The 26,832-nt window shown below is 37.8% G+C and overlaps 2 protein-coding genes across 5 annotated transcripts in view; one reads left to right on the top strand and one right to left on the bottom strand.

The window, feature by feature from the left end:
• Positions 1–11,191, bottom strand: part of LOC149806575 (asparagine synthetase domain-containing protein 1-like) — a 53,026-nt gene extending 41,835 nt beyond the window's left edge. For both annotated transcript variants that reach the window (XM_089954857.1, XM_089954863.1), the window contains exons 1-2: positions 11,085–11,191; positions 5,045–5,245 (exon numbers count right to left, since the gene is read on the bottom strand). In XM_089954857.1, the coding sequence (XP_089810983.1) occupies positions 5,045–5,245; positions 11,085–11,141 (258 nt within the window). In that variant the 5' untranslated portion in view covers positions 11,142–11,191. The remainder of the gene's footprint in view (positions 1–5,044; positions 5,246–11,084) is intronic.
• A 1,895-nt stretch (positions 11,192–13,086) lies between these two features.
• The window catches only part of LOC149806574 (sulfotransferase 1A2-like), a 36,695-nt gene continuing 22,949 nt past the window's right edge, over positions 13,087–26,832 (top strand). For 2 of the 3 annotated variants that reach the window (XM_089954845.1, XM_089954827.1), the window contains exons 1-2: positions 13,087–13,223; positions 24,483–24,739. In XM_089954845.1, coding sequence (XP_089810971.1) covers positions 24,568–24,739 — 172 coding nt within the window. In that variant the 5' untranslated portion in view covers positions 13,087–13,223; positions 24,483–24,567. Of the gene's footprint in view, positions 13,224–14,633; positions 14,783–24,482; positions 24,740–26,832 lie in introns of those variants that run through there. The other variant, XM_089954836.1, reaches the window with a different exon arrangement.

The raw sequence follows: 26,832 nt of genomic DNA, 5'->3' as shown, positions 1-26,832 counted from the left end.
ACCATAAAACGAGTGATATATCAACATTTCAGTTAGCAATTTTCATCATGATTTTCTTCAAGTTCAATAAATAGTGATCAATTGTGGAGGGTATTTTCTGGTTAAAAAAAATTGGATCCACACCTGACCCCATGTTATAAGCAGGTTTGCAAGTTATCAGAATACAAGTTATCGAGGGAGTGGTGTATTGATATAATCGACTGCATTAGTGCAGACTATTGTCCTAACAAATGGGGCCAGAGTCCTCAGAAATGTGGCCAGAGCAAACATATACTATTTACAACAAATTTTAATCCATTTCTTTCTTCCTATCTGGGGGCCTCGAGTGGCCGAGTGGTCTAAAGCACTCTCCATTACGGATCACTGCCATCTCACCTCTGTCTGCGTGGGTTTGAGTCTCGGATTCGGCTAATGTGGGTATGTGAGAAAGCCTGCCAGTAGCTTCTCGTGGGTCGGTGGTTCTTTCCGGGGTTTTCCCGGGTTCTTCCTCCACCATTAATACTGGCCGCCATGTATAGCCTATCATGTGCTGAAAAATGGCATTAAACCCTACAACAACAACAACATCTTCCTATCTGAAAAATTAACTTTCTAAATAAATGTTCTAAACGCATTAAAAGTTCATAACTTTTTAGATAAGTGTTCTAAATGCATTAGAAGTTCACAACTTTCCATCAGTAACTTAATGATCCAAACAAAAATATTATTTTTGGGTTATGTCCTCTTTCCCAGGTTTAAGCATTTGAAATGGCATATTTGAGTTTAGAAAAGGGGTATTTGAGTTTCCTGACCTGGCTCAGTTTGATTGAGATAAAGTTCCAAGTACACATACTGGTCCTGTCTGAAGGCCTCTTGGGTTGTGTCAATACAGGAGAGAGGTTGTGTGATGACTTTTTGATTGCCCACTGATGGCAACCTATTCTTGGCACACAAAAAACAGGTTAGGTTATGTCATAAAGACCACAGAGCAATCTAATCAAAACTGATGGTAGGCTGTGTCAACGAAACAGAGAGGGCATGTAATTCAATGACTCTTCATGCAAACACTAATGCTATCAGGACACAGATTTTGTATGTAAGGAACTTCAACAAAGTCTTGGCTAAAGGCTCATATTTACTTGAATTCAGCCAAGTCAGAAGCCAGGAAAGATTCCACTTGGGAACTGTAAGTGATTTAGGCCTATGCAAGTGAAAGTTGGTCAACGAGTCAAAGTTGGTCAATGAGTCAAAGATATCTTTGTTATGATTAAGGTCCTCTCTGCCATTATTTAGGAATTTGTCTGATGTCATAGAGTGGTAGCTATTAATATTAATCACTGCCAATTTTTTCTCTACAAACAGCCAGAGAAGAAAGTCAGCTACCTCTGGGACAGAGAAAATGTGCCACTTTACCTCATAAGCCTTTAAAGTGGAGAGCCTTCCATCTTTGCTAGCTAACGTTCCAATGTGTTAATGGCATCTACACCTTGGCGGATCAAGCAGATATTTCAGCACTTTGTCCTAGCAACATCTACTGGATTTCATAGTTGCCTCTATTAGTATGTAATGCCAACTAAAACCAATAATGTATAACAGTGCTGATTTGTACATTGGCTGAAAACGGTCGAGACAATTGACTTCAATAGGATACTTTTTAAGTTTAACTACATATCAGAGAGAAAGCCATTACAAGTGTACCTGAGGGAAAGGATGTATCGGTACAAACATGGACCAGCAGTGAAAAACTATTGACATGGACAGAGATAAGATATTTCCCAATTTATCAGAAAACTTAAACAATTTAAAACAAATATTAAATCTTTCTTTTCTTTGACCAGAATTGAACTTACCATATGTTTCTGGAATCCAAATATGATGCTGTAGAAGTAGATGAAGTTATATGGAACAGGGAGACAACACAGGGCCCATGGATTCATGTTCAAGCCAAAAGAGAGGGCACAAAAATAATAATTTCCAGTCCATCTTAATTTTTGGTGGAAATAAGAATTGATTTAGATGACTGAGGTCACTGGCTGTCCTGACGAGTAAGCCTGGAGTAAAACCCCAAAGATTGAGAATTCTGAACAATCTCCACCACCCACTTCTCGATGAGTGCCCTGATCTCTTGCTGTAAAAGTGTGTCCTTTACCAAGTAAAATGAAACTTTCGTCAGGAATGGACAGGACAAAAGGAGAGGGCATTGGCCCCTCAGAGACCATTTGGACCACACACTCATCTGGTAGAAATAGATCAATCCAATGCTATTTGAAAAGCAAGAGTATGTCAACTACTGGATAGTTGTCTGTGGGCATCAGGGACACAAGTCATTGACCTCTGGTATTAAAGTCACTGACTCCCAGGTAGGGCTGTCAAAAATCACGAAAAACCAACCCGGGTACCCGTTGCGAAATTTAACGGGTACCCGGGTACCTGTTTGCACATGAATGACATGTACAACCGTAGACCAACTAATTGTTATCCCCATTTCTTTAATATTTTATATGGCGATAGAGGCTAACCGTGTAATGCACTACTTGGTCTGATGCGTCCGCACCGATGTAGCTGCGAATGATCTGACCGCACGCTATTAATTAATAAATTTATTTAGAATGACCTTTGTACACAGATGGTAGGTATAATCCAACTTTTAATGATCACTGTGATCAGCCACATTAAATCCTTTAGAACACTCACCTTTTTTTAAAGTATAAGTCCTTGTTAGAACAGACCACGTTTATTCATCGGCTTTTGACCGCAGATTTGAATTACCCACGCATGCGTGTAAAGCAGCTTTACCACATGTCAAGAGTAATGCGTTAAAACCGTCTTTGTGTGTGTGTGTGTGTGTGTGTGTACGAAGATTTCAAGGTGTCTAGGTGATAATTGTTCATAATATAAATTGTGGGATTTCTTCGACATGTGTGTTTGGAAATCAAAGGTATCCATCTGGATTTCATTAAAAGAGCACGCAATGTACCGATCATTTAGCACCCACAATCAATAGTTATCGTCTACAAAGAGGTTTATTACCTGTAGAACAATGCTATGTTTTAACCTTGGTATATAATGCCTCGGGGATAACGGTTTGTCCTGTTGCACAATGCCAATGAATTTTATTAATCCAAACAGACTCTCTGATGTATTGTTTATTTATATTAAGCAACGATCTGGTTTCTAATTAAAGCCATAGCTGTCACACCTGTTTGAAGTGGTTGGCGAGTGTGGCGATTTTTTTTTTACGGGTACCCGCGTTTACGTTTCAATACCCGGGTTTTTCAATACGGTCGGGTACCCGAGTACCCGTTGACAGCCCTACTCTCAGGCTTATTATCTTCCATACTTTTCTGCAAGCCTGAAATTGCCAGAGACACCATGTACTATAAAGAAGACATGGCTACTATATTGCAATCAAGCTTTAAGTGTTTTGCTGAATGCCTTTATCTACCACGTAGTAAGCAGACAAAGTCACACTGCCCACAGCATAGTTTTTGTCTAACGTTGGGAGATCTGTTGAGAAGGCATTGGAATGGTTGTTTTTATATCAGTGAGATGCAAATGGCACTGGTAGCTGACACTCAGAAGAAAAGGCTTCAGAACTGCCTAGGCCACTGATCTTCGGGACAGTCCCTCTGCAATTTCCTTGATTTTCTCAGACTGTGGGAGAAGACAGAAGGGCTGACTTCCTTGTCATCAAAATCAACTGAGGTCTTAACCCTGTATGCAGGTGTAGAAGAGAGGGGTAGCAGACATTCTGAGTTCAGCAACACCTGATATATTTCCTCTACTGCTGCCTTAAAGCTATACTCATTCACTCCTTTGTGGGATCTGAGTATGATCTATCATCAGGTTTACCCCTACACTCTGTATGCATGGTCCTGGTTGGGATCAAGATCGATATCCAGAAAATACTTTCTTGGAGGCATAGACGATGTGTGGCCATTCTCAGTCATTGTCCTGTCCAAGAGCCATGAGTAAATGGATAGCCATATCCAGAGGATGGAGTCATCAAATCTGAATGGACGGCTTGCTGAAATCTGAATCAGCCAGTACGGGTGTTGGGCGTACTTACAGTAGAGTAGACAACTGTACTACCAGAGTATTGGTAATGTTAGGCTGACAGACATATTTATCAATAAGATCCCCATCAACATTAATGTTCCATGGCTCTACTTGATGAAACATAGCAAAATAAGTTATGGAAGCCATATGGTTACTGAACGACATGGATCTCGAGCCGGATGGCAGCTGGTACAGTATCAAACTGCAGTGTGGCTTGATGGCATGGCTCATTCAAGTCATTCACAGACCCGACATGCCACGACGTCCTGGATCTAAGGCCATGCTCAGACGTGGGGGGCCTTACACCAAGTGGGCTGCCTAGAATTGTGTGGAAACTTCATGACTAAAACAGATGAAGATGGCAGAAAAGGTAAAAAATGGCCAGAACTAATCAACCTTGTCGTCACTTGCTGTACCAAATGATGCATCTGTAACTTCTGAGATGGCATAGACAGTGGACAAGAAGTTGAAATTTCTTCCATTTCCCTAGATGTAATGGTAGCAATAGGTAAGTTAAATCATATCTTTGTATAGGCAAAACACAAGTCATGAGAACCCTTGCTGGCTTTGAATTTCTTGCATTTCACATAGTTCATTACTGTTTTCTACAACAAAGTAAGAAAAGAAGCAAGACATTAATAGTTAACTGTGTTAATAATGCCAAAGACATCAGCAATACCAGAGGTGATAAATAAATAGTTTGCATGAACATGAACTACAACACACTGTAATAGAATGTAGAACCATGCAGTCAGAGAATGCAGAAATTATGTCAGCATGGGTGAAAAAAATTCATATAATTATGGTCAAAATTAAAAATAATGCATACCACCTTTAGAAAAATCCTTAAAATATTCAAAATAGCAAAATTTCAATGGATGGGATGGATTCAGCAGATAGTGGGGCTTATATCCAAAATGTTAATGTGATCAGGGAACATATTTGAAGGTTAAACTATTTTACTGCAAAATAAAATGATGCAAGTTATTAATGTCCTTGACCTTACCTGAATTCCTCCAAAGATCTCTCCATTCAACAGAAGATAGTCTCCATTCTGATGCTGAGCTGGTTGAGGAGTGAGTTTACCACGTAAATGTAACACAAATCCAGACAGAAGAAGATCAAATTGTTTGTCTATTTGCAAATGGCAATCTCTGGCAAAATCTGGTCCTCTATTAGCTAGACGAGAGTGTCCCCTAATATAGCCCTGTAAAGATGTACAATACTGGATATCAGTTTTTCTGTCCTATATGAGTCATTTGTAATCTAGATATGAGTGTCCCCTAATATAACCCGGTAGCATATGTATGGTACTGAATATCAGTTACCAGGTTGAGTATGGGTCTTCTCTTGCTGAGATAGGAATGTCCTCTAATTAAACTTCATGAAAGATGCACAGAACAAAATATAAATTATCATGGGCAAGGCCAGCTGACAACTGGTGACAAGTCCCTGTATGAAGGGAATGATTATTATAGCCAGGCCACGAACTGCTATTGATGATGGGTTATCCAGGACAGGTCAAACTGGCAAACATGCTGGTACTGGCACAGTAGCATTTTCAGTGCACATATGCTCTGGTTGTGGCACTGTTGGCAACAGTGGGGCTGTAATGATGTGGGGCTTGAAATCAACTTTTTTCAGCACTAACAACATTTTGATAGCTGTAATATTTTCAGCTATCAAACCTCAATGCCAGTTTCAATGTATACCAGCATACTACATATTAAAAAATTAAAATTTTAACACGCCTACAAAATATTACAAACAAGAAACCTCTAGTAGATTTTTTTCATGTAGCAATCTCGGAATTGTTACTAAAAAATGCAGTTGTTTATTTCAATACTGAGCCTTGTGACTGCATCTTACATTTAAATAATAGTCTAAACACATAAAAGTTCATGTCTTTAAAACTTTCAACATCCATTTATAGACATGTGAACTACAATGACTTTTTCTTCAGTTCTAAATGGAAGTGTTCACACCAGAGACTGATTCTGCTGGATTCAATATTTTGGCTTACTAACTATACAGTTGCAAGTAGTTTTGTCAAGGGACAAGTAGTTTTGTCAAGGGACAAGTAGTTTTGTCAAAGGACAAGTAGTTTTGTCAAGGGACAAGTAGTTTTTCCAACATGCTAGTCCCTTAAATGATTTGCCAAAAGTCTGTCACAAAAAATCATGGTGCTCAACTTCTAATACCAATGAAATTGACTGTAATGTGATTTCACATACATTTGCTGGACATGAGCACAAACTCAAAGGTTCTGAACAGTCCACACTCAGAGCAACTGGTCATCAATTATACATTATCACAAATAACATTATATCAAATTGTCTTTGATTTATTTAATTTATCCATTAAACTGTTAAATAAACACCTGAATGAAGTACAGTTCAAAGATTACCTATGACCAGTGTTTCTTTCTTGGACAAGAATTAAAGGTGTCACTGACCAAGCATAATTCAAAGGTGACTGTATCATGTTTATACAGTTTCCTTGTTGAACAATCAAGCGGTGTCACTAATTGTATTTATTACTGCTGAACTGCCTAAAAGCTATATAACTCACAGATGAGCTGGTCAAACATGGTTAGAGAAGGGCAAGCCTTAAACAAATTGTGAACTGGATTCCAGTAATATATTTGTTTCTTGTTCTGAAAAATAGACACCCTTAGCCAATGTTTGCAGACAAGAGATTTGTCATACATTAACATGAAGCAACATGCTGATGGAAATTTGACATCACTGGTAGCTGAACACTTTGGTGGTACAGCCAATTTAAGGTCCCTCTGCAACGAGTTCATTACATCCATGATGACATCAAAAGGAACAGAATTCAAGTTGTGATCACCAAACAATTACATGCCAACCAAAGCAATACAGTGTGAAACAGATTATTCATGGAATCATATATGACAGATTCTGGGAACACGAGATTTTGAAAGCATTCACAATGCTAGAGTCTAATACTTTTTCTGAAAATTTTAGTGACATGGGTTTTGATAAGGATCACACAGACACAGTGATTAGGGTCAAATAAAAGAGAACATTGAATCCATACTGACAAAGCAAGGAAAGAGTGGGGAACTGTCAAGTATATTGTTTACAACAATTACAGACTACAGTCAGTTACTGAATACAAAGAACACTAGTTTCACTGAATGGAATGAACCCGAATATTTCATTTTATGAATATTTCACAAGCATTCCAGTGTCAAGCATGGATGGCCACAATTTTCTTAAAGCAACGATGCAGAGCAGATTGAGTATAGATACTTCTGATGAACTTATGAGAATATTGTTCTTGATATAGAAGATTTTGATCCAATGCTGGCAGTCAGTGAGTGGAAGGGAAACTGAAACAGACATCTGCAACAAGAAAACAATGAGAATGCTTTGACCATCTGATGAACTTTACACAAGCACATTTATCACTGTGCAAATGTGCCAACGTCATGGGGGCCCCGAGTGGCCGAGTGGTCTAAAGTGCTCTCCATTACGGATCACTGCCATCTCGCCTCTGTATGTGTGGGTTCGAGACTAGGATTCGGCCAATGTGGGTATGTGAGAAAGCTTGCCAGTAGCTTCTTGTGGGCTGGTGGTTCTTCCTGGGGTTTTCCCGGGTTCTTCCTCCACCATTAATACTGGTCGCCATGCAATTGTGTTAAACCCCACAACAGCAACAGCCAACGTCATGATCAGTGATAGGAACACTGTGAATGGTTAGTTAAATAAACAAAAACTGGTGTGTGGAAATCCATAGCAAATAGAGATAAACTTATTATTTGCTGCTACCATATTATAAACAGTAGATTGATGTGTCCCTATCAAAAACAGCAAAATGTCAACTTGCATTCAAGAAAATATTATGTAGCCTACATGTCAAATTCACTCACTGACATACCCTTAAGTTTTATATCTTATGCAGAGACTAAATAAACTCAGCGATTGCTATGGATGTGCATCTTTTGGCTATGGTACAAGAAATGGAGTTATGAACATGAACATATGCCATGTTAGTTAATGAAATATGTAATAAAACATGCCATGTTAGTTAATGAAATATGTAATAAAACATGCCATGTTAGTTAATGAAATATGTAATAAAACAAAGTAGAATGGTCCATAAGACTCAAGCCTGGCTCTTTGCATTTTGAACGTTAAAACAAAAACAAATTAAAGTGCAAAGTTCTGATAGCATCATTACAGTCCAGCCTTCATTTTTTGGGACATAATTATTACAAATCTTAGCTATTGTTTAAATGTTACAGTGTCTCAGGACAATGTTTTCAGGCATCCTTGTTGTGTTTTAAAAAAAACGAATTCATCATGTGCTAATTAAATACCATACTGTAAATATATCAGTTTGCTGCTGGTTTGTTTTATGTTTCTTTTTCCTCGGATTCCAGGTGTGTTTCAAGTCCACAACATTAGGACAGGTATATGCCACCATACATATATTTTTTCAGTACTACTGCAATATTAGAGTAACTCCCCTTGTGCGACCTGTCATTTTTATGGTGTCAGTTTATCGATTGTTTCCTGCAATCATCTGATTTAAACTGGAAATTAAATGCATTTTAATAGGATCAAATAGAAAGAAAAAAGAAATAGACATATCATCTTGAAGGTAAGTTTCTTTATTTTCTTGTTTGCATATTGCTAATTTTAAGAATACGCAATACCATGGCACTAATGTCTAAGTCCTGCTAAACCAATACACCAATAAACAGTTTCATCAGCGCTGCCATCAGATGTACGAGTAGCCTTTCCAGGCTCTGTATAAAACGCCAGTAAACAAGAAGTTAACTTGTGATCTTGCAGTTAGTTCTAAATGAAAACAAACAATTTCATGATGTATGAAAGTAATTTTCAATTCGGTTTTAAATACTAGTAAGAAAAGCTATTTAGATACAAATTAGTATTAACAAAATGGCTTCTGAAATAAAATATTGTTTTTGACTGAAAAAGGGTGTGATGTGTTTCCTATTTCACTGATTTTAAAATTAGGTTAGGTGAGGTTTTTGTCTTCACTTTTTTAATATAAACATTAACTATAAATCAAATAATATTTCCAGCACTTCAAAGTACTGGGCAAAACTGACTCAGTTATAGTCTGACTATATCAACTTGTTTTTTTTTTTTGAAAGTCCATTAAGCATGAAAGGTGCAGAGGATGCCAGTATTAGTGCCATTCTGGGGCCCCGAGTAGCTGAGTGGTCTAAAGCGCTCTCCGTTACGGATCACTGCCATCTCACCCCTGTCTGCGTGGGTTCGAGTTTCGGATTCGGCTAATGTGGGTATGTGAGAAAGCTTGCCAGTAGCTTCTCGTGGGTCGGTGGTTCTTTCTGGGGTTTTCCTGGGTTCTTCCTCCACCATTAATACTGGCCGCCATGTTAAGCCTATCGTGTGCTGAAAAATGGCATTAAACCCTACAACAACAACAACAATTAGTGCCATTCTGGGCACAGCCAGGTTAGAATTAATGATTCAGTTGACTTAGTTCTGTGCACTTTTTATTACATTAAACATTTTTGTTATTGAAATCGGTAGTGGGGATACAAACAAACGGGGATATATAGTCAGACTGTAGATACACAAATCAATTTCGGCAATGTGATTTTTTTTAAAACAAAGTTTATACCATTGGGGAAAATATCGATGGTCGGCTATGAGAAACAGGGTCATTCCGCCAACTTGAAACACAATTTGTTATTTTTTATTAGCCAAATCAAATATGACTTCCTACAGATAAAGCTTCACAGCACACGTAATGCCAGTTTTTTTAATACTTGAATTCAAAACAACTCTTGCGTAACTCTAGAGTGTACGCATGCACACTTTGAAACTGTTTATCTGTGTATTAGACTTTAACTAGTAGACAAATGTCGACATGGGCTGCCAAGTGTATGAGACGTTTCTGAAAACTTGATCTCTCGTTCCCCTGTCAATCGACCGGGAAACATGCTGGGCCTACACAACGCCGATCATATCAGCAGTAATACGCCAACCGAAACAACATACATGTTTCAGTAGACGTCTTAGGGGTCGTCCATTAATTATGTCAACAAAATGGGGGGGAAGGGGGTTTGAAGAAGTTTGACAATTGTTGACATGGGGGAGGAGGGGAGTTCAAGATAAATTGACATCAACAATGTTATTTTTTACAATAAATTTAATAAATAAAAAATAGGAAATTAGCCGGTGTGTTGGTATGGCACACACTCACTTACCCGTCAACAGCCCACCAGTTTAATCCTAAACTGGTTGAGCTCTTGACAAGTAAGTCACAGTCTTGCATCATCATATTTTGTTTTTATTCAATGTAGATTGTAGACTGTAGACAGATTTTTAAGGGAAGCTGTTACTAAATTCAAAGACTGCACTGAGCCATAGACATCTAAATAGTATAGCTATCCATGGACTTCTATTAAATTGCATCTATGTTATATGTACAGATGCTATATATATTGAAGTCCATGAGCTATCCTTCCAAGGATGGATAACTGAGCCTAGGAAACTTGAGACCTTGACTATTATACAGTCATCTTTAAAATAATACATAAAATAAATTATGTAGCCTACACAAACAGACAACTTCTTCAACCAGATGCAGTAACCTTAATGCCTTACAAATATTGTACACTTTGATAACAGACTCTTGTTTATTTCAGGCAAATTCCCCCCCCCCCCCCAATTTGCATGTGCTGTAAAATTGTTATAGTCAATTTGAAATCTGTTAAACTGGTAAAAACAAATGTATTAAAATTTATTTGAAGACCTTTTAATCTCCATAATTCTATTTTAGCATAAAAGCCAGCCGTATAAAATATTGTTAGTTGGGGGGGGGGAGGTAAAATTTGATTAGGGGGGTCACTGAAAGTTTGACAGTTGTTGACAAGAGGGGGAGGTAAAAAACTGCCCAAAAATTGTTGACATAATTAATGAACGTCCCCTTACACTGTAAGACTTGGTGAACGTCTTACATTGTTGACTGGTGGGGGTGGGGTGGCAGAGCGACTAGACATTTAATTTAATGGCTACCTTATCTGCAATAAAATCATGGTCCACGGGACCAAAAACACAACAGATACCACACATTTGACAGTGCTTCAAAGCATCTTGCGCAACGATCGTTGGCGACTTAGTACAGGGGCGGTTACTCTAACAGGGTGACCAGAGATCTCGGCCCATAGCATGATTGGACCATTCCAAAGTCGGTTCATTAAAAAAAGTCGGCCCATATATATATATATATATATATATATATATATATATATATATATATATATATATATATATATATATATATATATATATATATATGTGTGTGTGTGTGTGTGTGTGTGTGTGTGTAGTTCTATCACATGTTTAAGGAAATTATTAAAGATGTGTGAACAATACACTATTGAGAATGATATCATCTATGATACAAAAAAATCAGTATGCATGGTCTTTCAGCTAACTTCTTTCAAATTACCATCTCCTCCCCCTGTACATCACAACGGCAATGCTCTTACATATGTCAACAGTTAAACCTAGCTGGGTCATATTTTGAAATCCAATCGGTCGGATAATAGAGATATGATGAGACATTACCGATTTTTGTGTACTCGAACAAACATGCTTCTACGTAAATTTAAGAATTGTTCATTGAATATCAAAATTAGATTATTCAAATCTTATTGCTGCACCATGTATTGTGCTCCTCTGTGGACTAACTTTAGTGAATGTATGAAAAGAAAACTAGTTATTGGTTATAATAATAGTCTTCGTTTTATATTAGGTTTTCCTAGGTGGAACAGTGCCTCCAACATGTTTGTAAATTATAATGTATTCAGTTTTGATGAAGTAATGAGAAAGTATGTTTTCTCAATGATGACAAGAATATCTAATAGTAAGAACTGTATATTGAAATCTCTTTGGAACTATGACATTCATTTAAATTCTCATATTATTAGTAGATGGAACAAATTACTCTTTAAATGTGCCATTTAATTTCATTCTTAACAATGCATGGCACAGTTTGTGTTGTAGATGTATATGTATACTTGTATGTATGATATATATATATATATATATATATATATATATATATATATATATATATATATATATATATATATATATATGTTATTTTATGTTTGCACTGTTTTTACTTTATAATTATATTTTAATTTAGAAGTATGGACTTTGTTGTCTGAAATAAAGAATTCTTATCTTATCTTATCTTATATATATATATATATATATATATATATATATATATATATATATATATATATATATATAATAATAATAATAATAATAATGAGGACTTTGTATAGCGCCTAATCTTTAGAAGCTCTAAGCGCTTTACAACATTAGACAACACTTATAAGATAAAAAACATATAATAATATTATTACAAAAACAAACACCATGAAATTAGAAAAACATTAAAAAAATTAAAAAACATGCTGAGAATATTTCAGGTAGGAAACATTATTAGGTCTTTAAGTTTGTTCTTGCAGTCGAAATAAGTGAGTTTTGAGAGCCGTCTTGAATGTGATCACTGTGTCTTTGTGTCTAAGTTCAGTGGGCAATTCATTCCACGTTGCTGGGCCCTGGTATGCAATATATATATATATATATATATATATATATATATATATATATATATATATATATATATATATATATATATATATATATATATATATATATATTACAAATTTAATCCGACAATGTATCGGATAATATATATAATAATTAGTTGATGTAACAGAGGAGCAGAAGAATATCCATGCTTTATTAAATATTCATGCTTTATCTTCTGTTGCATTAACTTCTTTTTCTATATATTATCCGGCACATAGATGGATTCATTTTTCACACACACACACACACACACACACACACACACATCTAAATTGATACTGATGGACGATATGTGGGTATGATGTCACCTGTTCATTAAAATATGCAATATTGCTGAAAATCTTTCCGGAATACACCTGCGTACACTTTAGACACTTGCCAGTATTTGGTAACAGCCATTTCTAGCGTGATATTCAACGTGGACACAATGCAGAGGGTTGTGCTGCTTCACATAGATATACAAGTCGCCAAACATAGGATTTGCTCCGGAAATATGAAAGAACCATTCAGCCGACGGTAGCTCCACAGGTGTGAAAAAGACAGGTAAGTGTATGAAATGTACACCGATGTTTGCAGACAAGACTGACTGCCGAGTTTTGCATGTTTTAATGACTTAGCGATATTAGCCCTTTAATCCACCGTCAGTATCATCATGGGCGAGGGGCTGATTTATCGGCTACAAACCACTGTGTCAAATGTTTCAGAGTTAAAACTGCCAAGCAGCACGCACTTGCTTATGATTCCTGTGACTTATGGCATAGTTTGTACTATGGGTACGTTAAACAATTTTTTGGGTCGTTCGTAATGACAATTATAATATCTTTAGCTCAATAATACTTTTTTGGAACTGAGTGTGCAGGCAAAACTTTCCCAGAACGTGCTTGATATTCAGCCTTTGAACAATTAGAATTAAAACCTTATGTTTTTGCGTGCTAACTAGTTTCACCGGTATCAATTGGTCAAGAAGAACGTTCGGGTTGATTATATTCAATATTAAAAATAGGATTACATTTATTTATCGGCAGGTGCTGGTTTTGATAGGACTATCACATGTTAAGAGATTATTTAAGCGGAACTAATAAATATGGCAATAAGTACCCCTTTCCTTTCAACTTTGACAGGGCATTTCAGAACATGGGCGCGGGTTAAAAGTATTGCTTCTTTGCCAATTTTTTTTTTATCCATGTTATTCAGTAATTTGTATCATGATTAGAAGGGCAGTTTAAGTGGAAGGGAAACTGAAACAGACACCTGCAACAAGAAAACAATGAGAATGCTTTCACCATCTGATGAACTTTACACAAGCACATTTATCACTGTGCAAATGTGCCAACGTCATGGGGGCCCCGAGTGGCCGAGTGGTCTAAAGCGCTCACCGTTACGGATCATTGCAATCTCGCCTCTGTCTGCGTGGGTTCTAGTCTCGGATTCGGCCAATGTGGGTATGTGAGAAAGCTTGCCAGTAGCTTCTCGTGGGTTGGTGGTTCTTTCTGGGGTTTTCGCGGGTTCTTCCTCCACCATTTATACTGAGCGCCATGTATAACCTATCGTGTGCTGAAAAATGGCGTTAAACCCAACAACAACAACAATTAAATTAACGTCTTCGCATGATTTCAGCTTGTTACTCCGTGTCCTTTACTTGTTCTAATTTTAAATATTTGTTCTAAATAATTATTAATTAAGTATATGTCAACATGGATCTATTGGCACATATACTCAGATTAAATTAGATATTAATTGTAATTGTAAAATATAATACTAATTTATCTTAACCGAAGTCAGTTCATTCCTGACTGTTGAAAGCTCGACACCTTAAAAGTCATTATGCAATTTCCAAACAAAAATTATTGATCGCTGTGACCTTTACAATGGTTATCAGGTAATAAACTGGGTCAGGAAAAGAGGACGTCGGTTTTATCAAAACGAAGATTAGAATAGTTGGATTATTTACAACACGCGACCTTCAGTCCTGCCTGTGCTGGTGAGCATCGTTCAAATATGTCCACGTAGTTTAACATTGGTTATTGCCGTATGTATATAATGATCTTCCAAGAAATATGATATGTGTAGCTGGACCTGAAGTGAATAATCGTCATTTAAAGGTGTGTATATTCAGATTAAAGTAAACAGTGCGTACCGAATGTCTGGATACTAAAAATCAATTTCAGATGCACTAAACATAAAGAAACAGAATGAGTTAAAAAAATTAATAGAACGACAGTTGACAAAGGACAAAACATCCACCTTACTTTTATTTAATCGTGGATCGATAGGCCGAGTAATTAATGAACCGATTTCGGTAGTCCGATTTCGTCGAGAATGTTTGTGGGCCGACTCGGCTATGGGTCCCAGTAGTCCCAGAATCCACTAATAGCTGTGGGAGAGAAAGTTTGTAAATCACTCAGCCCACGCGGGCATTGGTGAGATGTGTGTGATCCGTAAGAGCGAGCGTCTTAGACCACTAGACCACTGTTAGTATGCTAATTTTTCTATTATTTCACTCAGTCACAAGAAACATATTGTAGTCTCTGAAAAGTTCAAGTTATACATCCGGTATCTTTCATGATGCATTATGCGCTAATCTTGTTGCACAATATTAGTGAATATGGTCGAACTTGTAATTTTTCACACTGACGTTACAGATCTCCTAAAAAAATCTCGCATTGCATATTCAGTGTAGCTTTTCCACATTTAGTTTTTAAGGCCATTTAGTATACAGCTATTCCATTACACCATGCTCTTACTGGTAATCAGCACTGGATATTTTTGAATAGTTAAGTGATGAGTAAAACTTTCTTTTGGTGGTATGACTGTTTCGTAAACCATTCAAAGGATAGATACACCCATATTGTTAAATCTAGTGAAATATTTAAGTGCTCCTTGTCGTTGTCCGGAAGAAACAGTCATGTTGCCAAGTCTGCGACAACGTCATATATCTAAAATGTGTGTTTCTGTCAATTATACAACACTTTACCTTTTTTTCCAGTTGTTTTACAGATTAACCCATGAATTAAAGCTATTCAGAGACCTTATTTATCCATTTAATTGTTTCTTTTCCTTCCTTCTTGAACCTATCAGCTATAAATATTAACTGAATGTAATTAATGTTTCGTCATTTTGTGTGATCATGTTTACCTCTTCATTCGGATCATTTCCCCCCTTCTTTTTACACACGTTTTTGATGAATAAGTCATAACGGACAAATTGTAAACGAAAAATGGAGTGTATTATGGTATCCTCAATTCAAAGTACATTAGTTATTTGCTGGACAGCTATATTTCATGTTAAGTGACCGTGGTTTCGTACCCAGTCTTGATATATTTCTCACAGACGTAACATGTATTTGTAGTGTTAAAATGTCTTTCATTATCTGCTATGAAAATGTACTTTTATAAATCGCAATTCTCAATGCAAAAGTCTTGTAATCGTACCTAACTCCTCGTAAGATACATAAATACGATATGTATCTTTATAAACTTTTGTTTTAATGTATATAGAGATGTGTTTTGGCTGTTAGCATTGTCTATGATATCGGATTTTTCCATGGCACTACTACAAATGTTTTGTTTCTTGTATGGGGATACTTTCATTATCACAATAAATAACACGCAAAGCTTTTAATTAATGCTGAAATATTTGGGTTATTTTTAAATTATTTTGAAAACCTAGCCTTCCTGAGGCATTATATCAAATGAGTTGTCGACGCTGGAACAAAATCTTTTGTGTCCTGGCAATATTTATGAGTTCTAGAAGCATATTTCTATTATTTCCTGAATTTTCTTAAATTTCAACGTAATGGTATCTTCCAATTTTGTAGTTGTAATCAACAAACGGCACTCTACCATGCCTAAATTGCGTTATCGGAGTCAATTGCATAATCAGCTTTGTCGATCTCGTCTATCTGTATGCGAGAAATATCGCGCGCGCCAGAGAACACTTGCAAACATGAATGTCGATAACACCGACGATGTCGATGAGGTAAAATAACACGAAAAAGACATTCAGTCACTGAAATAATATAAAGTTTTGAAGTGATTATTGTTTCTGATTCAGGTTAAGCAGAAATAATGTTGCAAAAGATGCATTGGTTTAATAAGCAATTAGATAATGTTTCTATAATAAATCGGCTAAAACAGTTTTCGAGATAACGGAATAAAGCTATTGAGAGATGTAACAAAAGCAGACACACATGTGCTGCTCGAATTTCCTTTTTGCAACAGCAGAGCAGTTACGTATCAAAATTCCTTTATGGTCCCAGGCTGCCCAAAATCGCAAGCGCGGTCGCAGACAAGGGAAACTGCTACCGTATAGAAGCTAATATTGCCGCCTTGGCTGTCGCGTATGGCCATCAACGAGTTCCAGAGTTGAAGATTACTGGGCAGTCATTCCACGCACATACAAACCAAGAAAAATACAGCACTCGGTGGCTTCGCCACTCTTAGGCATAACGCAACTATCATCCGGGTTCAAGCTGAACACTGTTCTCGGTGCGAATTTTATAATGCCACGCAGGTTCGTGGGATGTTCAATTTTCCAAAACTAAAGTTCTAACGACTGAGTCAAAATCGCGTGTAGTTGTATTACACCACGTGTGATATTGAACCGTTGAGACATCAATGTCGAAATCCACACAACTTTTACAACGATAACATCACTGGAGGAACCAAACACGCATGCAATCTGCAGCTGGGAATTTATCCATCACGAATAAGAATTCCGGTTGTGTTTTATAACTTGTGTGGGTATGATGGACATTTGACCATACAGGGAATCGTAACAGCATGGAACGAGATAATAACCACCTTTCCCAATACAAGCTAAAAACGCATCAAGTTTTGGTTGAGTCATCTGCAGTTTATTGACTCGCTGAAGTTTCTCAATTTACCTGAATAAATTTGTCAACAACCTTGCGGCGGAAAGCAACAATCGCTTTACAATCACCCGTCGATACGACGGTGCTAGAAATGGAGCGTTCAACTTACTGACCTGCAAAGGAATCTATTGTACGAGTACATGAGCGATCACGAGACGTTTTCAGAAACCAGTTACCACCAATCTAGGCATTCTATTCATCACTCTCCCGAGAAGGAATTTCAGCAGACGAGTACGCGAAAGTGAACAACTTCATGTACGCGTCCGGCTGTCGAAATCTCGGTGAAAACCCGGCGAGATTTTCGTGGTGAGTCGCCATTACGCTAGCGCGAAGAATACACGTGATGAATATAACCCCGTGTCTCTGAACATTTAAATTATGTACCTAGATGCACGCACGTGAACTTACATAATACATCGGTATTTCTTCGAAGTTGATATGGAATGTCCGGACGAGCTTCACCGAGCGCACAACGATTACACACTGGCACCGGAAGCACTGGCGGTGTCCTGCAAGTGGTATTTTCCGTACCATTGTGCGCTCGTGAATGCTTTCAGTAGCAAGATCACCGAATGGACAAGCCCGTTCCAATTATGCATCGTCCACGCGTGAAACTTGCAATTTTATCAGCGATTGAGACTGCATGTATCGCGGATCCACTGGATGATACAGGTTTGCCTATGCACGGGGATTATTTTGCCTACGTGACTAAGGATATTAAGAGCGTAAAATTGGATAGGATCCATAAATAGATGTTACATGTGTTAACAATTACTAATAATAATCTTAATATTAAGACTTGTTAATGACTTTGAGTTGATTTCTCATTGGTTGGTGGTGTTTAGACAGTTATGCAAGACTTTAATAATTTGGATGGGCTAGGTCACATGAATATATATTTTTACATATCTATTGAGTAGAGTGATCTGCTTCGTGGGGTATATTGCGACATAGAGTCGTAATAAAAGGTGTATATAAGGAGGGTACTGAGTAATCAAACAGAAAATCGACAGCGATGTTATAGTAAATATTCTGACCGATACGTCATAGCTACCCAGTATTGATGTCTACGAACACGTTAAAGATATGTTTGCATCGTAGATATCCGCATGGGAACACCTCGCAACAGATTCAGAACAAATGTTTCGCCACTCGTATCACGCCAGTGTGCGAAACCGCGACGTCCATCACTTTCCATACAGGGTAGGAAAATTGCAAGAATGCCTCGATGCTACCAGAGGCGACACCTGGGAAATACACAAAGACATTCGGAAACTATGAGACCAAGCTGGTGTCATCGTTAAAGGCTGTCGTGTACTCAACGACCACATCAGAGAAATGCTTGCAAATTTTCCACAGTTACCACCATCCGTGTGTGTGTCAGCGATAAAAGCACAATGTCAGTTAGTAATTGAAGACGGTCGTCAATCTTTTTTGAAACTCCTATACACGTCGCTCTTGTCAGTCACCCTCACCCCTTGGAAATTCGTGTTGAACGTACCAGCGAGGGCAAATGATTACGAGATGGCCTAAGTATGGCACAAGATGGTATTTAGAGAGATTACTGTGAACAAAGGACCTTCTGACAAGTCGTGGTTTTCCTAAATTAAAATTATTGATACATTTGAAGCTGAAAACTTTAAACAAGGCAACAAAATATCTGAAGAATTTATGACATAAGCACAGGAAGGCAATACGCATAAAACGAGGATACGTTGTAACTCGTCCATACGAAATATAGCGCGAGCCCGAATTTGAACCTGAACGTAAACGCAAACTCGAACACAAATGCAAAGCCAAACCTGAACGCAAACCCGCTTGTAACAAGCTTGCTAGACATGAAAAAGAGACTATCAGGCGACAACAGCTCAAGCGGGAAGCAATCGAGCAAAAATAACTAGAGCAAATAGAAACCGACTGAGAAAAACATGGAAAAATTCGTGAGATCTAAGTTCAACCCGAATCTGATCCGAACACGAACTTGTATCTGAATCCGAAGAAATCACTCATCGGGAGAAATAACTGGTTAAGCAAACTTAAAAATGTTCGCAGGCGAAAACCACCTGTGGTGAAGGGTCTGGTGGGTTAAATACATCGTGATATGGTTGGAAGCACTCGTTGGGTCGGTTCGCACCGGCAAGCACATCATGGACCCGGGTATGTTTCATGTGTAAACGCAAAAACTCATTGAAGACATCAGTGATGTATATGAATAATGAGTTGTGAGACGCTTCTCATGCTCTGCAAAATCAATGCCGCGATGCAATATGTCGTTGCAAATAAAACACCGAACTTCATCTAGATGATCATGATTTCGTCTACGAAACCAGAATTCCAAATGGTTATTCGACTTCGATGGCCGCGTGGGAGTGCCGCACCCTCGAGATCGCACTATTCTTGTCAGATTCGGGGTTGACCTGGAATGGTTTTGTGCTTTGATCCATGAAGAGATTTTCGTTTGTGATCGGGAAAGGCACTAATATTTCCAAACGCTTCCACAATCCTACATAATGTTCAGCCATCTCTATGGAATCTGAGAATTACGGGTTGACATCGCACAGTAGTCGCTGCGAACGGTTCTTGGCTGGTTCGAAGATATTTCCCAGCGTCCCGAGCGTGAACGAATTTTAAGCACGAGATACAATATCGCTCCAGACATTGTCAGGATTACCTCAACGTTTCAGGTTAATCTAACATGTGAAGCTTGACATGGAATTGTGTGTAGTAAAATGTTCATGCATTATATGCGATCGAAAATGCACCCGAGTTTCGTTACCTCGTACATCATTGCCCAAAGGTGCTTTTTATCCGTGGTTATTTTAAAATGCTGAGATTGGTTTGCCCATTGCTGCACGCGCAAAGTGGTTGCAACGAGAAACCCGATTACCTCGAGTTCACTTGCTGTGGATTTTCATCTCAACCATAGAGTAAATTCTCGTTGTTTTAGCACACTACGAATCTTGATAGGAAGCAGTCCACTTTAGGGGAGCAATCTTGAGATGTAGAGACATGTGAAATTTAAAAAAATCATCTTTTTCGCGTTCCTTTCTATGTGATAGAAAATCATAGGACTGTACGATTCAGAATTTATTCATGAGTCAGACCAGACTATTGTTTGTTTGAAGTTATATTTTTGAAGATTAATTCATAAGGTGAATTCATTTATGTTTCATGCATTGAATGATATGTGTATGAGTGTGTGATTTGGATTTTTAACGTAGCTTTAACAATTTTTCAGTTATATCGCTACGATATCTGCCGTGTGGCAGTTTATAGTGTTGTCTAGCACTGTTATCATCATGCCGCAGAAATGTAGCATGATATCTAACCCAGTCTCATTATCCTGACACCAGGCCGACCAGTCCTAACACTAACCTCTTAATGCTGAGCTCCTAGCGAGGCAGCTGTTAGTACCATTTTCGTAAGGTTTTGGTATTATTCAACCGTGGTTCGAACCCACGACCTCCCGCTTCCGAGGCGTACGCTCTAACCACTAGGACACAGGAGCGGTCGATGCATTGAATGACGAGTAATATTCAGTCTCTTATGATTGAGTGAGATTATTCTTGTTGAACACAGATTTCATGTATAAACATGGTTATTTAAATAATAATAATGAAGACGTACAGTAGTTCTGATGAAATGATTTAATGTGTAATGAAGCCATTTCATGTGCGCGCATGCGTACTGTATATTATTAAATTCGTACTTAACCGTGTCTTATATCCTGTACGGCTCTAAGTCAATGGAGTTTTAGCTTTTGAGACGGGGAGTCGTAAAACTATGGGGCGATCACGCGCAACCCGTATGCTGCTGTGTCAGGTGACGTTGGCTCAAATGACAATATTTGTTTACTATCTGTGAGGGACACAAATTTCGGTCTGCAGGGAATAGGAAGGCTCTCGAGGGATCCCTAGTTAGACTGGAAAGGGTGGACTATGCGTGGTAGCTCCTTGACCATTCGAGGAGAGCCGTGGGACCTGAAATACGCCGAGAGCGCCAACTGAACGCTACGAAATACATATGTTTCATTTTAGAATCAGTCTTACTCAATATCGCTATCTGAGTGAAAATCAATAATATATACATTCTTATTGTGGATGAAACATACATTATTCATATTAGGTACAAATTCTAGACCTTAATCACCTTTGGCAATATAATCATAATTGTTCATATTTGTGTTAAATTATATGCACTGATCATCCATGTGACAGATCTATGTAACATTCATATTTGTGTATAGGTTCCATGCATTGATTCTTGTTTGATTGCTGTTTGAATATGTAACTTCTGATTAGATCTATTTAGGAGCGATACCATTCGTAGAGTTATCATAAATTCACAATTAAGCAGCAGAATTAAAACATAATGTTATTTCAGGATGTTTAGGTTCGTCTTAGCCAAAACCAATTTGTGAACAAATTGTGCGCAATTAAATGTGACTGAAACTTTCTCCGACTAATCGGAAATGGAAATGTCCCCGTGTTATTAACCCAAATGACCTGACCAACTCAAGACGAGCAAACAAAGGGAAACATTGGTGACATTAAAGTTACCTAAGTCAGTGATTGCGTTAATACAATGGAATATTTCCATTTCTAGCGGTAATTCCAGCGTTGATGGCGGCTGGGGCTATGCTACGCTAGTAGCTGGATTCGAAATTCAGTTGGAAGTATTGAACATCTATCCGAACATGTACTTATCTGTCTATGGCGGTTGTGTTAAGATTTAGCATTACATATACGTGATGGATCCTTAACAGCCTCGCCATGATGATGTTGCGAAATTAATGGACGGGGCATTATATCTACTCTCTTGTACACTAAATTATGAGCTTACCAGCGGCCAAAAAGATATAAGCCGTTGGAACCACCCTGATGTACCTATACCAAATCAAGGCGGCATTGGAATCATCGCACATGCACATGAGAACACCCCTGTAATTGGAACTTACCTTGCCGTTCGACATAAAGATACTCAATAATTGTTTCTTACAACGATGAATTATAATTCACCACAAAAAAAAAAAAAATCCGCGACAAAATTATCCCTTGATTGCACAGAACCATCACTGACTGAACCAAGACTTAAGTAGCACTTGTGCGTATAAACGTTGTTGCACGAAAACAAGAATGATCGTTGAGGACTTCTATTAAGGGTGTAATCAATGTAGTTCTAGGTGAAAAAGGCACCATGCAACAAACAATCGTGTAAACAATGTTCTACGATTGTACGGCAATTGTACCAGTGAAAAAATAATTGGATGCAAGTGCTCGTACGTCTTGCACCCAACTACGTCTGGACACGGCCAATCCTTCAGTCAAGTATAATTCGCAATGACGTTATTAATAGAAAGAAGAAAGAAAGAAAAAAAAACCCACTGTTACTGACCCGACAACACTAATCGAAGCGGAAGAACATATGAGAGTAGAAATTGCCAAGAAAACTTTCGTAATCGCGAAATACAAATGTGCGTGCCTTGTCGCGGATGCAATTAGTAGACTCACCGCTGCAACAACCGTTGGTCTTGGCTTGGCAGGAATCGAGACCATAGTGGCTATCATAGGAACGCCGATAGGATTTGATGTCGGGGTAATATCTATTGTAATTTGTGTAGGTTTTTGTGCTAGAAAAATAATTTTGTAACAATTACATCAACGAGTGTCTATTCGGAAATTCTCGCTGCAGCTCATTACAATCACAATAAATTAGAAAATTATACTCCGTGACCATCGCAGGTAAAACAATTACAGTGTCCAATTTTGAGACCATGTTGGAGGAAATGGTAACTACCAACGACTCAGTGCGCAGATACGAAACCATGATACAGAACCGAACAGATAATTGATTTGTAAACGATAAAAACCGAGCAAACGCGCAAAGCAATCTCGAACGGGTTACTGTGGGACGCGATTATGGTAGAGTACGAGTTCTGTTGTTTATGCATGCGCACGTGCGGCGTTTCGTCACTGGTTATGTCCGAAGCCGTGCCGGCTTAGATCACGGAAACCCGTTCGCTCTTGAATTTGTGTGAGTCGAACAATCCCTCGCGAGTTAGAAATAGGTAAAGTCATGAGGCGAAGTCGAAGGCTTAGACCCAAATCAGTTATCAAAATAAGCTCAAACTCCCATTATGTCCCTACTACATTTCGTCTCTCTCCGAGTGTTCGAAACTTCTACTCGGGTAACCTGGGTATGTGAGAAAGCTTGCCAGTGACTTTCTTTGGGTCGGTGGTTCTTCATGGGGTCTTCCTCCACCAAAGATACTCTCTCCGTTAAGCACATTCATCTCATATGCTGCAAACTGGCGTCAAAACCCATAAAAACCACAAAAACATGAAAATATATGTTTTGTTGCAGACAGGACTCATATGCTGCCCATGTGGTACAACCTATGCTGTCTTATATTAACCCTGGCTGTGGTTTTTGTTTCAATGTATTCATTGCTAGTTTACGAATGTCAGTGGCATTTGGTAAGAAATAATCTAGCCTGGAAACCTTTACCCTTTACGTTCTCTCTGAGTAGTCACAAAACAATTCATAATTCTGTTTAAAATGGAGCTTTTATTTCAAACTTCGTGCTTAAAGCAGATACTAGCATTAGCGGGATTTTTTGTCAATAGAGAGTGATTTCAAAGTCAGTTGTGGACTTGTTTCCAAGATAAGCTGGTCATTACTTCATTTTTTTATATATATATATATATATATATATATATATATATATATATATATATATATATATATATATATATGTGTGTGTGTGTGTGTGTGTGTGTGTGTGTGTGTGTGTTTGAAGAATAGCATTTTCTATGTGATATTGATTCGTTTCTTCTTTGTGTCAGTATTTTATGTTGTGTGCTACTTTACCATAGCGTCTAGAGTACTGTACTGCTGTAAATACGCTAATCTACCGTTCATTTATCTAGGAGCCCACGCCTGCTGATCTGGTGTCATAGACCTGAATCCTTTTTCTTACTAGTTTGGACAGTTATACAGGACTGCTTTAGCAATATGTCAGTGGTGACGTTTCCAGACGCTGGTGGAGACCTCATAAGGTTCCTGGACGTTGACGGAACATTGTATCCGTATGTTGAAGGTGCAGACCAAGCGAGCGCGATTCGAGCGTCAGCAGATGCTATCGCACGCCAGGATGACATCATCCTCTGTAATTACCCAAAGTCAGGTATGTGTTTTTGTTTGTTCTCCTGTAAGCGGATGAATATATACCGACGCAAGTAGATTGGAAAAATTGTTTAGGGCATCAAGTTTCCAATTGTTTACATTAAAAATCTATATATTGCATAAAAGATGCAGGTTTCAACTAGGATTATGAAGTGAAAGTTAAAAATAAAACGAGAAGAATAGGGTGGGAGTGAGAACTGAACTAGTTGTGTCACCATGGGTATCAATGTGATCTGACTCTCTTGGAGGGATTCCTAAAATGTAATGAGCATTTCCATGTAATAAAACTTTATACAACATTCTGGAAGGAAGGTAGATTAATTTTTCATTATAAATAGAGATTTTAAGTACTGGATCCATCGTGACACAAGTTGGAATATTATAATGTCATTTTATTTTGACATGGGTATGTTAATTGTTTTGTTCTCACATGGGTATATTGTATAATGATTAACTCGCCCCAGAATAACCATACAAGATGCAATGCAAAAAATGTCTTTGTATTTTAGCACATGCTATTATATCGTGTTGAAGGAAAAAGTGTATTCTTCTTCACACTGCTGGTAGTTGATCGACAAAAGACAAACATGTATAGAAAATGTTCACAAAAAAGAGGAAAATTGTGTGCTAGACTGGTGCACAGGTTTGTCTATAGAGTATGCTTCTTTTATTGATTTCAATAGACCTGGCATAGAAATAGGTCGATCATAGATGAGTTCTTTTTAACCTGAAAGCAGAAAATAATCACATTGGTATACGCATTATGAACGCACAGAGACGGCGAATAGAGCATGTATGTGCTATATTTTAAATACAAGAAATATAGCTCTCAGTTGACTCAGGTTGATCGTATCTTACTGTTCTATACTATAAACATTAGTCTTTTCTTCTATAGTTTATAGTGAGATACTGAAATATATATGTGGGAGAAAAATGTCACCACAGTGACGACACCACTTTTATCACCACGGTGGCGATTTTATTTTTGGACTTACTTTTCCCATTTAAGAAACACATGTGCCCTTATTTATGTTATTCAAACTTGTATTTCCATATTTAATTCTAATTCATTTTTCTTATGTTGATTGTTTTTTCTCATTCCACACCAGGTGTTAACTGTAGACCCTCTATTGTACATTTCTTGCAATGAGTGAGGTGCCATCAAATAATGCATAAACACGAACTCCAAACAGCAAAAGATAGACATCAAGTATTACCTTTTGTATAATTAGCTTTCTGCTTGCATGATGGAAACTGTCAATGACCTAACTGTCAGTGACCTAACTTATATAATCAATTGCTATGTGTCAGCCATATAGTGTTGAACATCTGTAATACTCAACTCTAAACGGTGTACATTTTTCAGGACAAAAAAACTCGTGGTTAAATATAGTGATAATTTTTTAACTTGCATCACAATCGTTTTCGAAAACAATGGATAAATAGGCCGTTGATGAGAGTTGATTGTAAATCAAAATTACTTAACAATGAAAAGTTTGATATAGTGTCTGCTATGCACGTGCGACTTGATAGTCTGCGAAGGTCAGTAAAATTTCCTTTTTTGGTACCTGGTGGCCGTTTAACTGCAGATTACATTTAAATACTCCTAGCCGGCCAAATATCATAGCAATAAGGGTTTGGTCGTCAACTTGAGCTGTGTCTTGAAACGCCGGAAACATGTTGTTTGGTGCACTGAAGCCAAGATGGACATTTATTTGCCATGTAAGCTGTCTCTGAACAAAGTTTTGCGTTAAGTTTGTGATGTGTGCGAGAAACACCATTCATGACGCGGTTCCGGACTCCATTAATAACAGCAAACGTGATTCTGTAGCCATTAAAGTGATTAGCTACAAATATATCCTTACGAATATTTCTGCAAAATCCAAATATACGACTGAGGAGAATCACACACGAGGACATCAATTAGTTTTCAAGGTTGAAACGATCACTGATTTCTACTACATCAGCATCCTTTGCGTCAATGTTTTCGGTCGTGTACGTGGATGCATATTATAATCGGCACTATCTAATTAGTCCCTGTTAAACATAGACGGCCAAAGAAGAGCTCACATATAGCTGTATCTGCCGAGTCCG

This window comes from Sinohyriopsis cumingii, chromosome 1 (genome assembly GCF_028554795.1).
Source record: "Sinohyriopsis cumingii isolate HCF-2022 chromosome 1, ASM2855479v2, whole genome shotgun sequence".
Lineage (NCBI taxonomy): Eukaryota > Metazoa > Mollusca > Bivalvia > Unionida > Unionidae > Sinohyriopsis > Sinohyriopsis cumingii.
The sequence above is the reverse complement of the archived record's forward strand: the minus strand, read 5'-3'. Positions and strand labels throughout refer to the sequence as shown.